The sequence below is a fragment of the Bos taurus genome, chromosome 5 (assembly GCF_002263795.3).
Source record: "Bos taurus isolate L1 Dominette 01449 registration number 42190680 breed Hereford chromosome 5, ARS-UCD2.0, whole genome shotgun sequence".
NCBI lineage: Eukaryota > Metazoa > Chordata > Mammalia > Artiodactyla > Bovidae > Bos > Bos taurus.
Window position 1 is genome coordinate 95,379,527 of NC_037332.1, and position 14,502 is coordinate 95,394,028.

Genomic DNA, 14,502 nt, shown 5'->3' on the forward strand with positions numbered 1-14,502 from the left:
CTGAAAAGTTCTTAACAAACCCTTGAAGAAAATAACAGAATCCACTTGCTACAACAGATCTATAAGATCCACTTGTCCAACTAAAGTCCACTTTTAGAATTAAATTTTAAATTCATCAAAAATTACGAGAACAACAGGCAAAGACTAGTAAAGTAGAACCCAACTAGAAATAAAAGATAGTCAATAAAAATAACTCCAAGTGGAGCCAGATGTTGAATTTAGCAGACTTCAAAGCAGCTGTTAAAAATATATTCCAAGAATTACTAGAACAAATAATCCCAAAACTTACGTAGGATCATAAAAGACCCAGAATTGCCAAAGCAATCCTGGGAGAATAGAACAAAACTGGAGGCCTAACACTCCCAACATCAACAATACAACAAAGCTATCGCAATCAAAACAACATGTGGCGTTGGCATAAAAACAGACATGGATCAGAAGAGAGCGCCCAGGAATAAACCCACACACCTATAGTCAACTAATCTTTGACAAAGGAGACAAGAATGATAACAATGGACAAAAGACAGTCTCTTCAGCAAGTGGTGCTGGGAAAGCTGGGAAGCCACATGTCTATCAATGATGCTGAACATTCCCTCACACCATACACAAAAGTAAACTGAAAAATGGCTAAAGACTTAAATATGTAAGACATGACACCATAAAGCTCCCAGATGAGAATGTGGGCAAAACTTTCTCTGACATAAATCACAGCAATGTTTTCTTAGGTCAGTCTTCTGAGGCAATAGAAATAAAAGCAAAAATAAACAAATGAGACCTAAAAAAACTCATAAGCTTTTGCACAGCAAAGGAAACCATAAACAAAAAGACAACCTACAGACTGGGAGGAAATACTTGCAAACAACACAACTGACAAGGGCTTAATTTCCAAAATATATAAACAGGGTATACAAATCAATAACTAAAAAACAAATAGACCAATCAAAAAAATGGGCAGAAGGCTTAAACAGACATTGCTCCAAAGAAGATGGGCAACAGGCACATGAAATGATGCTAATACAGCTAATCACCAGAGAAATGCAAATCAAAACTACAAGTATCATCTCAAACTGGTCAGAAGGATCATCATTGAAAAGTCTACAAACAATAAGTGCTTAAGAGTATGTGGAGAAAAGGGTACCCTCCTACACTATGCAACCACTATGGAGGAAAATAAAGAGGTTCCTTAAAAAACTTTACCACTTGATCCAAACATCTCATTGCTGGGCACAGATCCAGAGAAAACTCTTAACTCAAAAAGATACATGAACCTCAATGTTCACAGCAGCACTATTTACAACAGCCAAGACTCTTGAGAGTCCCTTGGACTGCAAGGAGATCCAACCAGTCCATTCTGAAGGAGATCAGCCCTGGGATTTCTTTGGAAGGAATGATGCTAAAGCTGAAACTCCAGTACTTTGGCCACCTCATGCGAAGAGTTGACTCACTGGAAAAGACTCTGATTCTGGGAGGGACTGGGAGCAGGAGGAGAAGGGGACGACAGAGGATGAGATGGCTGGATGGCATCACTGACTCGATGGATGTGAGTCTGAGTGAACTCTGGGAGTTGGTGATGGACAGGGAGGCCTGGCGTGCTACGATTCATGGGGTCGCAAAGAGTCGGACACGACTGAGCGACTGAACTGAACTGAAGATACAAAAGAAACCTAAATGTCTACTGACAGATAAATAGATAAAGATGTCTCTCTTACACACACACACACACGGAATATTAATCAGCCATAAAAAAGAATGGACCTAAGGATTATCATGGAGAAGGCAATGGCACCCCACTCCAGTACTCTTGCCTGGAAAATCCCATGGACAGAGGAGCCTGGTGGGCTGCAGTCCATGGGGTCGCTAAGAGTTGGACAGGACTGAGCGACTTCACTTTCACTTTTCACTTTCATGCATTGGAGAAGGAAATGGCAACCCACTCCAGTATTCTTGCCTGGAGAATCCCAGGGACGGGGAGCCTGGTGGGCTGCTGTCTATGGGGTCACACAGTGTCGGACACGACTGAAGCGACTTAGCAGCAGCAGCAGCAAGGATTATCATACCAAGTGAAGTAAGTCAGAAAGATATATGATATCACTTACACATGGGATCTAAAATATACAAATGGATTCACTTATAAAACAGAAACAGACTCACAGACATAGAAAACAAACTAATGGTTACCAAAGGGCCAAAGGCAGGGAGGGATAAATTAGGAGTCTGGGATTAGCAGATACAAACTTCTATATATAAAATAGACAACAGTAAGATTCTACTATATATCTAAGGGAACTATATTCATTATCTTCTAATAACCTGTAATGAAAAAGAATATATACATATGTATAACTGAATCATTTTGCTGTACACCACAATCTAACACAACATTGTAAATCAATTATACTTCAATTTTTTAAGAACAGACAACAGAAAAATTAAGAGCATTAAAAATCAACACAAAATTAAAGTAGGGGGAAAAGTACCCCAAAACAAAAAATAGATGATATATTTTTTAAATTATAAAACAGACCTAAATTCAACCATATCAAAGACTAAACCAACTGAATGGAATAAAATTTTCTATCAGTATTAGGGACTGTCAGATAAAATAACACATCAAAAAATCAATAAGTAAGTAGTTTTTTCCTCCTAGATACTCACTTTAAATACAAATACACAAACACACTGAAAAAAACTGCTGTAATTACATTAATGTTAGAGAAGATACAAAGAGTAAGTCTTATAAAGATAAAAGGGTCAATTTGTCTTTCTTTTTATTGTTTTAATGCTCTATTATAAGGTGCCTATTTTTCAATAGTGTATAATCTATAATAGGAAGAGAAGGTCTATAATCAATGAGCTAATCTACTGAATTGTATTTTTATTTATCCTAACTTGACTGATAAAATTCATCTATTATCACATACTACAGTAGTCTCCTGTTTCTATTTTCTAAAGAAATAAAATCTAATTATTTCAATAATTATTAACAGCAAATAAAAGATAGTCATGATAGCTGGAACTATTTTTATCAGGCTCTTCAGTGTTCTACATTCATTAACAAATTTCATCTATAATAATCTGTGGCTGAGATCAGCATTAACCATATTTTATATGTAAGAAATCAAATCCAAGGTTTAGATAACTTACTCAAGCCTTACATATTAGGTAAGTTAGAGCTGCCAGAGTGTCTGACTCAGCTGCTGCTGCTGCTGCTAAGTCACTTCAGTCGTGTCCAACTCTGTGTGACCCCTGAGATGGCTGCCCACCAGGCTCCCCCATCCCTGGGATTCTCCAAGAACACTGGAGTGGGTTGCCCTTTCCTTCTCCAATGCATGAAAGTGAAAAGCGAAAGTGAAGTCGCTCAGTCGTGTCTGACTCTGAGCGACCCATGGACTGCAGCCTACCAGGCTCTTCCGTCCATGGGATTTTCCAGGCAAGAGTACTGGAGTGGGGTGCCAATGCCTTTTCCATGTCTGACTCTAGATCTTATTATTTCTATGTCACTAGGTTCATGTTTTTCTGCCATCAATTCTGAGAAAACTTATGTAATCAAGAAACATTACATGCCTTTATCTGCATTTATACATATTACCAAAGTTCTGAAACTGCTAAAAAACATCTTGTGTCAAATAGGTTTTAATACTAAGAATCTATTTTATTAAAAAGTTATTTAATCATGTGTCCTTCCCCCAAATGACCACTCTCATCATATGAACACTAAGAAAATTTCAAGAAAGCAAAGATATTGGCTTTGTAGGGTACTTTTTTTTTGTACTAAAACAAATAAGAAGATCATATTTAAAAGGCAATAACAAAGAATATATTTGAAAAGCTAGAATAGGGCACTTTGACAACTGCAGAGAATGCCAGTACAGAAGACCGGGCTGCTCCCTCCACACACATCTCTCCAAAGGAACTTGGGAACTACCTTAAGGTTTGGTTGGCTACCAAAAATGTGGCCCTTAGAAAGTTTACATAAATTATTGATAATTTTCTTATGTCCCTTAAACACCTTAAATAATGAACTGTGTCATACTGGCTTACCAAGGTTGATCTGCACAAACACCAAGACTGATGATGCACATCTGGTTTCACTGTTAGGAGTCTTGCATTTTGACTGCCATAGCTGGTTACACAGAAAGAAGCAGCTGTCCAATCAGCTCAGGCCATGATACTCAGTCAGGCTTACCTGGGCAGAGACTTTTGTCACTTGTTACTTAAGGTAGTATCCAGAGAGAAAGCCCCTCCTGTGCAGTGCTGGTTAGGGAAGAACATGGAAGCCTCAGCCTGACCGCACTTGATCCCACTTGATGCTTATTTTTTTCCCCTGCTGGTTTGGTTCTCTATTTTTTGCTGTGATAAACCATAACCATGAGTATAATCAACCTATCACAGGTTTTATGAGTCCTTCTAGCAAATCAGCAAAATTGAGGTGGATCTCAAGTCCCTCCAAACAGTAATATAAAACTACAGATGCAGCAGAAAATGATTTCTACACTGTCTTACAACATATGCTGGTAGTTTCAATAAATAATGTTTTACCACATAAAATATATTAGTAATGTACTACATGAAATGAGATCTATGAATAAAATATGTAATAACAATGATATGGAATATGCTAATAAATACTTATTTGGAAGACATTAGAGAAATCTTCATTCAAGGACTACAAAAAGAGAACATTTTATATCTTTAATTATTTTCTCATTAGGTATGAACAACAATCATTTCCATACATGCCATCTAGTTCCTTCTAAATTATGATAGTCTTAGAAGTGTTCAGAAGTACAACTAAGACAGACTTGGCATAGGAAAAAGAAGTTATCTGAGTGGTTAGAAAGCTAAGAGTGTAAAGAATCATAGGCTACCTATTTCACACCAGATTCTATTTGCTACCAAGTAACATACAGGGTCGGAGAAGGCAATGGCACCCCACTCCAGTACTTTTGCCTGGAAAATCCCATGGACAGAGGAGCCTGGTGGGCTGCAGTCCATGGGGTCGCCAAGAGTTGGACACGACTGAGTGACTTCACTTTCACTTTTCACTTTCATGCATTGGAGAAGAAAATGGCAACCCACTCCAGTGTTCTTGCCTGAAAAATCCCAGGGACAGGGGAGCCTGGTGGGCTGCCGTCTATGGGGTCGCACAGAGTCGGACACGACTGAAGTGACTTAGCAGCAGCAGCAGCAACATACAAGGTAAAAAGCTAACAGCAATTTCTTAACATATGTTTTAAAACAACTGTAGTGTTACATTATCAAAGTATTTTTGCACAACAAAACTTTTATCTATAACCCAAAAAGCCAATAAAGCATCAATTTATAACTAGCAGCCCATATATATTTCCATAATAATTTCTTATTATATAATAAAACTTGCATATTACATTTACTATTTAAATTCATAACTGGAACTCATTCAAACCTTTGATCAGGCGTGACCTTAACAGATTAGCTGCCTAGTCATGCTACTTGTGTTTTTCATACAATGGTAGTGAATTACTATTCCTGTAAGCCAAATAAAATATTCATTGAGAGACTTTCCTGGTGGTCCAGTGGCTAAGACTCCATGCTCCCAATGCAGGGGGTCTAGGTTTAATCCCTGGTCAGGGAAGTTAAGATCCCACATGCCACAACTAAGACCTGGTACAGCCAAATACATTCATTAAATAAATAAGAAGAATTTTTTAAAAAATATTTTTTGAGAACTTAGAATTTGGTTATATAGTCTCTTTGCTAATCTGATGCAGACACTTCAGGTGTCTTTTGGATCTACTAGAACAAGTTGCTTCATCAAAATAAAAGTTATAGAATACAATGTAAACTAAAACTTGTGAAGTAGTAATACATGTCTTAGAATTTCTAGAACATAGTAAGTAGCTGAGTGTGACTAAATTTTATATATATTTTTTTTATTTAAAAAGAATATTTTTAAGCAAAGAATTTTAAAAGTATGGCAAACTTTTATATCAATTTTAATTTCACTGAAATGTTTACAATATTATATATACTTTATTTCAGCAATCTAATATAACTTAAAAATTTTTTTTATTTTATACTGGAGTATAGCCAATTAACAACGTTATGCCAGTTTCAGGTGGACAGCAAAGGGGTTTAGCCATACATATACATGTACCATTCTCCCCGAATTCCTCTCCCATCTAGGCTGTCATATAACATTGGAGTATAACTTTTTGCAATGATGAAAATGTTCCATATCCTTGTTTTCCAATATGGTAGTTACTATCTATGTGTGGCTTTTGAGCCTTGAAATGGGCCTACTGTGATAGAGGAAGTAAATTTTTTATTTAAGGCTAAATTAAGTCCATTTTCATTTAAATAGCCTACATGTGATTAGTGGCTACCACATTAGACAGCACAACTCTAGAAGAATCACCATTTATAACAAGATGAAAACACAGCCATTACAGTGTACATCTTCCTCTCCTAAAACATTACCTAGTATGTCCAAACAAACAAGAAAAAAATTACTGAGAGAAATGAGGATGTTTGTAATTTCTTTCTTTAGCTTTGGTTTTACTTTATAAAGTAAAGCTAGACTTCCTATGTTACCTAAAAGTCACTGAATATATTGATGCTTCCTATACTACATGCCTCCCAAAAAAGTACTCCATATACTTTTAATTAAAAACACAGCTACAAGACATCCTCAGAAACAATCAAAACTTTGACCTTTAATATCATATAAAAAGCCTGCTAAAATTTGTAAGAAATAAAATATTTCTAATAGCTTTAGTTTGAGCTATACAGCATGGGGTGTGCTGCGATTCAAGGGGTCGCAGAGTCGGACACGACTGAGCGACTGATCTGATCTGATCTATCTATCTTTAGTCAAAAATATCATTTTAATAAAGATGAATAGTCAAAATTAAAGATCACTATGCTCTTGTTTTAAAATTCACATCATTTATTCATGCCTGACTTACTCAAGATTTTTTCTCTCACTAGGAAAATAAATGAGTTTCCAGATATGATTAAGAGGAAGGGAAGAAATTAGACCATCAAACATGCAATGACTTCCCTATGCATCTATTATACCTAAAGCAATGTAGAAGAAGAATCGTGATGAACTTTATTAATACAGGAAAAATGGAGTTACTCCACTCCTGGGTGACTTAAATTTAACATGAAAAAGTACCAAGACTGGCAAAATGCTAATAAGCCAGAAAAACCAAAATTTTCTTTCCATAAAACTATTTCTGATCAGCTCTGAACAACCTAAAATGGTGTCTCTGTGTGTGCTGGCTATGGCAGGACAAAGGATGGGGAGGCGTGGGGAGAGATAAACCAGGGAGACCTTCTTAAACAGATGGGCCAGGAAGAAATTACATGTGGAGACTAAAACTTCCCACTGTATGAAAGAAAATAACCAGACTGTCAGTTATATACAATCCAATATCACTAAGAGAATTACTAATCAAAAAAATTCAATTCTTGTCAAACAACACAGAGAAGCTGTTTGAAAAATTTTGGACAGTTGTAAAAAACAAACTTGGAATAATTTTCATTTTATCAATGAATATCAACAGAAATCCATCTTTTCATTTTGAAACAGTAGGAAACATCTTACCTGTGATGTGCTATCGGCTGCTTTCTTATTAACAGAAGCATCTACTGTTTTGTTTGTCTGGTTTTCTAAGGAGTCAAAAAACAAAACAAAACTCAGAGCTATTTTTAAAGGAACCTACAAAATGTAAAAGGACAGGTTTCTTTATGTACAACAATTCACGTTAATTTTCTCCAATAGTTTTTTGTGTGTCAACATGTTACATATGTAAATTACTCTCTCAGAGACCACTGCTACAAATCTTTCAGAAGGACAAATTGATACTAGAAATCCAAACACTTCATATACCCATTAAACAGAAATTTTAACTCTAACCAAATGAATATTGCAGGGAAGCAATTTAAGATGTGTATAACCTAAATGCTGTAACACAAAAAGTTAAATAAAATATAATCCTTCCCTACTACACACCTCTGGAGAAAAAAACTTAGTAACATGCCAAAATGTAATAAATTCACTAGAAAAATAAAATGATCCTGATGAAATATACATGCATAATCTCAATAGCTCAATCACAGATGATTTTCCTTTATTCATTTTTCAATAAACTTGTATTGAGTATGTACACACACACAAACATACATATGAATTTTGCATGTATAGAACTACAACTATATAGTCGTATAAAAGATAGCTGAATGAAAAAACAGCACAGAAAACAAAGTATGTTTTTCTGCCTCAATTTCTAAAGAAAAGGTATTAAGTTTTGTCAAATGTCTTGAGCGTCTACTGAGGTAATTAATCAGTTTTTTCTCTTTGGTAATGTGGTCAATTACATTAATAGGAGTTCTCCAATGCTGAAACATCCTTATCCACACTTTCTGTCAAAAAGACTTTAGTCAAAATATGACACTCCTTTCATTTGTAAATCTTCATAACATACATACAAAGTAAATCATTTATCAATATATTTAAAAAGATAAAACCAGAAATGATAGATACAATTATTTCTATCTATACATTAAAAAAAATGAGGATAAATATCTACTTGTTAAAAAGAGGGTTTTACAGGCTAGGTTAAGTAAAAGGGGCCCTTCCAATTTCTGCCTACCCTATCTGAATTATCTTAGTTCTTTGCATAGCAAGAAAATATACATATATACACATACATATATGTACATATTCCTGTGTGTGTATATATAACCTAAGGAATCTCTCAGGTATATTTAAGATGTATGTAACTTTTAAAAGACATATACATATCTCTAATATCTTAAAATTACTTCATTTATAATGAATCAGCTTCATTTCTGGACTGCAAAGTTCTTGAAATACTACTTAATAAAAAAATTTTTTTTAATTAGTACTTCTTAAAAATACTACTTAATAAAAAAAAAAAATTAATTCCAGGTTACTGACATGCAGAGTATTAACACACATTGAAGACATTACCAAAACATAAGCAATTTACTACCAGTTTTAAAAAACATATATACAGTGTTAGAATACATTCATTTTGATTTAAAACACATTTTCAAGTGAAAATAAAAGGTACGTCAAGAAGCAAAGCAGGTGAGGGAGTTTCATTTTTATTTTCTGTTGATTGGTTGGTTGGCTGGTTTAGTTCTAAGTCATGTTGGACTCTTGCAACCCAAGGGCTGTGGCCCACCAGACTCCTCTGTACATGGAATTTTCTGTGGAATTATCCTCATACAATTATTCTCAAGATTCAGGAAAGATTTAAACTGATTAATGAAATGTTTTATTTCTACACACACACAAATACTAATAAATATGAGAGTTTTCTTATCCAGCATGATTCTCTCTTTGACTTAATTGTCTCAGGACACAAAGGTAATTATTCATAAAGCTGTAATAATATTCTTTATCCTAGATTTCCCATTAACTTCTCCTACCCTTTTATTAGATTGCTGTCTTGATTCTCAATGTAACATTTTATAGATTCAATGTATATTTTGTTTTCTTTTACTACTTCAGATGAATTTTTAAAGTTAAAAGTTACAAATCAATCTATCAAGCAATAAAATTGGCAGGATATAAAGTCAAAAATTGTACAACAAACTCTTTCTATCATATAAGAAACATCTCTGTCTCTTTATTCTTAAAAGACACTGTCACTTTTAACCAACACTGAATTTTTACCAGCATCAAAAAACGGATGCGTGTATGTGCACAGGACATCACGAGCATCACAGAGCGGATATGCATTACGTGCATGTGCGTTTCACAGGCGTGTGCTAGTAGTGTACCTTGGTAGGTGCTGAATAACTGAATGAAAATAAACGGAGTGCAAAAACTTGTAAGTCATTTTTACAACTCTCTCTCTCATCTAGAGCATTCCCAAGTGCCTGTAACTCCATTTTCGCCCCTCCTGTAGCCAGTGTTTGTGGATGTCACACTCCTTCCTCTCTGTAAAAATCCTTTAAAACTCTACTTCCCACCATCTTGCCATTCACTCCATTCTCGTACCTTCCCAGAGCTCCCATATTCTCTCACAGAAACCTGAATATATTTACACTCATCACATTTATAATTATTTAACATTAAGTTCCCTATTTGACTATGAGCTTAGTTAGAATAGGGACTATTTTGTACATTTCTGTGTGTCTGCATGATTTTAGAACAAAACAGGCATTCAATGTTTTATGAATGAATGCATGCATGCTAAGTCACTTCAGTTGTGTCTGACTCTGTGCGACTCTATGGACAGCAGCCCACCAGGCTCCTCCGTCCACAGGACTCTCCAGGCAAGAATACTAGAGTGGGTAGCCATTTCCTTCTCCTGTGAATGAATGAGATAAACTATAATTTGGTCTCTAAATTTCCAAGTAATCCTTAGGACAACTTTTATTTTACACTTTATAAAAAACATTGACTTACTCTATGAAGATATATGTATATAAATATATACAAATGCATGCTGTCTAGTTATACATTATGTAGACAACATATTAAAAAGCAGAGACATTACTCTGCCAACAAAGGTCCCTCTAGTAAAGGCTATGGTTTTTCCAGTGGTCATGTATGGATGTAAGAGCTGGACTATAAAGAAAGCTGAGCACTGAAGAATTGATGCTTTTGAACTGTAGTGTTGGAGAAGACTCTTGAGAGTCCCTTGGACTGCAAGGAGATCCAACCAGTCCATCCTAAAGGAGATCAGTCCTGGGTGTTCGTTGGAAGGACTGATGTTAAAGCTGAAACTCCAATACTTTGGCCACCTGATGCGAAGAGCTCACTCACTGGAAAAGACCCTGATGCTGGGAAAGATTGAGAGTAGGAGGAGAAGGGGGACGACAGAGGATAAGATGGCTGGATCACATCATTGACTCGATGGACATGGGTTTGGGTGGACTCTGGGAGTTGGTGATGAACAGGGAGGCCTGGCATGCTGCAGTTCATGGGGTCGCAAAGAGTCAGACACAACTGAGTGACTGAACTGAACTGAACTGAAATAAAACTTACATAAGCATAGTTTTCAAAAAGTTTTAATTAAATAACTAATTAATTCATCACTTTATGGATGTATTAAAGTTTGGCTTCAACCTTCATATTCAGCCAAATTTTGCTATTTGACCTCAGCTTAGGTTTTTGTAAGCCTCAATAGCTAAATGCTTACTTTCATGCCACTTATGGCATCCTTAAAATTATGCATAATCAGAGAATATATCATCTCATAGGACCTCCTTCTAATTAACATGGTAAACAAAGCCAAGCTTATCATTAATATTTTTGGTTAATATCTAATAATTTACTTTCAAATATATGTAAGCATTCCAAATAGAACTCAAAATGAAGATCTCCATAATATAATTTTTATATTAAAGTATATGTGTTAAATATATATATGTTAAAATATAAAGTTTTAAGTATACATATAAATGTATTATCACAAAAATAATAATTACTAAAATTATTAATTTTATATACAAAAAAAATTAAAGACAGTCAAGAAATTAAACAAAACAGACTGACATTACAACTAATAAAGTGCATTAAGCTAGATAATTTTGGGAAAAACACACCCTTTGGGTCAACAAATGTTCATACAATGTTAACAGGATAATGAAATTAAATTATAATTCTGATGTGTGTGTGTATGCTCAGTCAGGTCCAGTTGTTTGCAACCCTGTGGACTGCAGCCCACCAGGTTTCTCTGTCCATGTGATTCTCCTAGCAAGAATACTGGAGTGGGTTGCCATTTCCTCCTCTAGGGGATTTTTCTGACCCTGGGATCAAACCTCCGTCTCCTGCGTTGCCTGCATTGACAGGTAACTCATTTACCAATGAGTCACCTGGGAAACTCATAATTCTGCTACTGTATAAGTATTTAGGGAACTTGCAATCATAACATTAGACAGAGTAATCTCTCAAGTTATTTACTTCTTTTCAGGCTATGGTCTTTCAGGGAAAGTTCTATATTTAAGAATTTACCTTATCTTGTAACCATGATTTAAAAACAATGTCAACTAAGCTCAAAATTTCATAAAGAAAAACTCCAAAATCACAGAAAAGAAGGTCCATGATAATCATCTTCCACCCAACATGGTAAAAAACAGTAATGACTGGAAGAAATGTAACCCACCCCCCAAAAAATCTTGCTCATTCACTGAACTCAATTCAAAGTAGGCATCTAACGAATGTTGTGACAGCAGATACTGCTAATAAATATCATTACTGTACCATGCAAATATTTAATTTTAAATACTAATAATAACTGTATTTTAAATTTCAGATTTAATCTTATATCCCAGATGTTAATTGTATGAAGGTGATATTCAACTTCATTCCAGTATGAATTTTTATCTACCATTCATTTACTCTTAGTAACTCTATGAAACTCTTATTGTATGAGAATATATACTCAGAAGACAAGTACTCTACTGAAGATCACATAAGAAATTAGAAAAACAAGCCCTGTATATCTCACATGTAAAAATTAATTTTGTACTTTATAATTTTTTCTTATATTTCAAGTTCAACTATATCAAAAGGACAGCTATTACAACAATTTCACTATATACATGATGCCCAGGTACTCTTTCCTGTCTTTCCAAAAGTAGTGGGGATAAATATAAAATCAGAAATGAAGAATAAGCAAGTTCAAGAATGTATATATAATCTATGCTTTCTAAGAACAAGGAAGACAGAGTTCTACAGATTTTAAATTAGGAACAATCAAGTTCTCCTTCTTGTAATACTACAAAGTATATATAAATATATAAACATAATCATGTAAAATATGCCATATGGGAAAATATATAAGAGAAAACAAGAAGCAAGGAAACGTTCTGCAGTAAATTAAAGAGGGAAGACCTAGTATAAAACCATTCAAATTTGGAAGACAGGAGTGAAGAATGCAAAGGTTTTCCCAAATGGGATAATGGGCAGGGGCTTCCCTAGTGTCTCAGATGGTAAAGAATCTGCCTTCAATGCAGGAGACTGAAGTTTGATCCCTGGGTTGGGAAGATCCCCTGGAGAAAGGAATGGCAACCCACTCCACTATTTTTTTTAAATTCATTTATTTTTTAATTGAAGGATAATTGCTTTACAGAATTTTGTTGGTTTCTGCCAAACATGAACAAAAAATATGGAACACTTGACAAATTTGCGTGTCATCCTTGTGCAGGGTCATACTAATCTTCTCTGTATCATTCTAATTTTAGTATATGTGCTGCCCAAGTGAGTACCACTCCAGTATTCTTACCTGGAGAAGTCCATGGACAGAAGAACCTGGCAGGCTACAGTCCATGGGGTCACAAAGAGTCGGACATGACTGAGCGACTAACACTTTCACTAGAGAAGATGTGTGGTTGTTATTTTCCTCTTATTAGCATATATTATGTCACTTAGATACTTTAAAACATACTGTGTTTTAAAGTTTTTCTGTATATTTTTATTTATTTATTTATATATTATATGTTTTCTGTATATTCAGATATATCTGCAAAATGTATTATGAAAGTAATTCACAATGCTTGCTACAAAGACAAAATTAAAAATTTTCCCAGGTTAGGAAAACTAGTAAAAGATGAATTACAAATGATAACTTCTCAGTCAAAATAAACTCTCAGATCCCACTTTAACATCATTCCTCTTGGGTAACTAAAATAGTCTCTGTGAAATTCTATTCACTCTGTCTTCTAATAATGTTTGTCAACTACATACACACATACACACACAAATTCAATTATCTACAGACTATTAACAAGCTTGCATTTCTATAATTAAATCTACATGTTGACTTACCAATTCTTGTGGTGGTAGTGCTGCTCTGTTCTGCAGGAGATGAAGTACTAAAAGCAGAAATTGGAATTTTCATCTGTATAGGACCTCGATTATTTGACGGACTATAGAGTCCTGATGGGCCTACTGTAGGTAAAGAAGTCCTGGTGGCTTGTACAATAGAGTGTGCTGTTGGAACGGCCTGTACAGCAAGTGTTGTTCCTAACGGTGCAGCACTGGCAGGAGAATTCCTTTGAATACTAGGACTGGGCACAGAAGGAACGTTGTTTGGTTTCGTGGGGTTTGGCAAAGATGGCAAAGACACTGGATTTTTGGTAAGACCACTCACTGTAGGTGGGCTTTGTACAGAAATGAATTCAACGTTGCCTGATGGTTGATTGGTCACTAAAGTCCCTGGATGGCTCTGGAGGAGCTGAGGCTGGGAGGATACAGCAACAGGTACATGTAAAATCACTGGTAAAGACTGTAAAGAGATTGTAGGTTGGGGATTTCCACTAGGCACCTGAGTAGAAGCAACTACTGTAGCTGTGTTGGGTGCAGGAAGAACTGACGTGGCTGTCAGAGAACCTGAAGTCACTGGAGGCTGCAATTTAGGTTGACTACTGACAACCGTTGGAGGAGTGACAAGATTGGTTGAAGATACTATAAAAAAAAGAGAGAAGTTTCAGTTTAAATGCTATCTTTATCAGCTAAAATAATACAAAGTTGAT

General features: G+C 35.3%; 1 protein-coding gene and 1 non-coding gene across 10 annotated transcripts in view; both read right to left on the bottom strand.

Moving 5' to 3' along the window:
• ATF7IP (activating transcription factor 7 interacting protein) overlaps positions 1 to 14,502 on the bottom strand; it is a 122,585-nt gene that overhangs the window by 23,295 nt on the left and 84,788 nt on the right. For all 9 annotated transcript variants that reach the window (XR_009494431.1, XM_059886788.1, XM_024992292.2 and 6 more), the window contains 2 exon segments: positions 13,796 to 14,434; positions 7,592 to 7,656 (listed from right to left, as the gene is read on the bottom strand). Coding sequence is in view for 8 of the 9 variants with exons in the window: in XM_059886788.1 (XP_059742771.1) it covers positions 7,592 to 7,656; positions 13,796 to 14,434 (704 nt within the window). In the remaining variant the exon portion in view is untranslated.
• On the bottom strand, positions 13,131 to 13,236 carry LOC112446913 (U6 spliceosomal RNA). Its single transcript, XR_003034989.1, has one exon. It is a non-coding gene; the product is annotated as a U6 spliceosomal RNA (small nuclear RNA).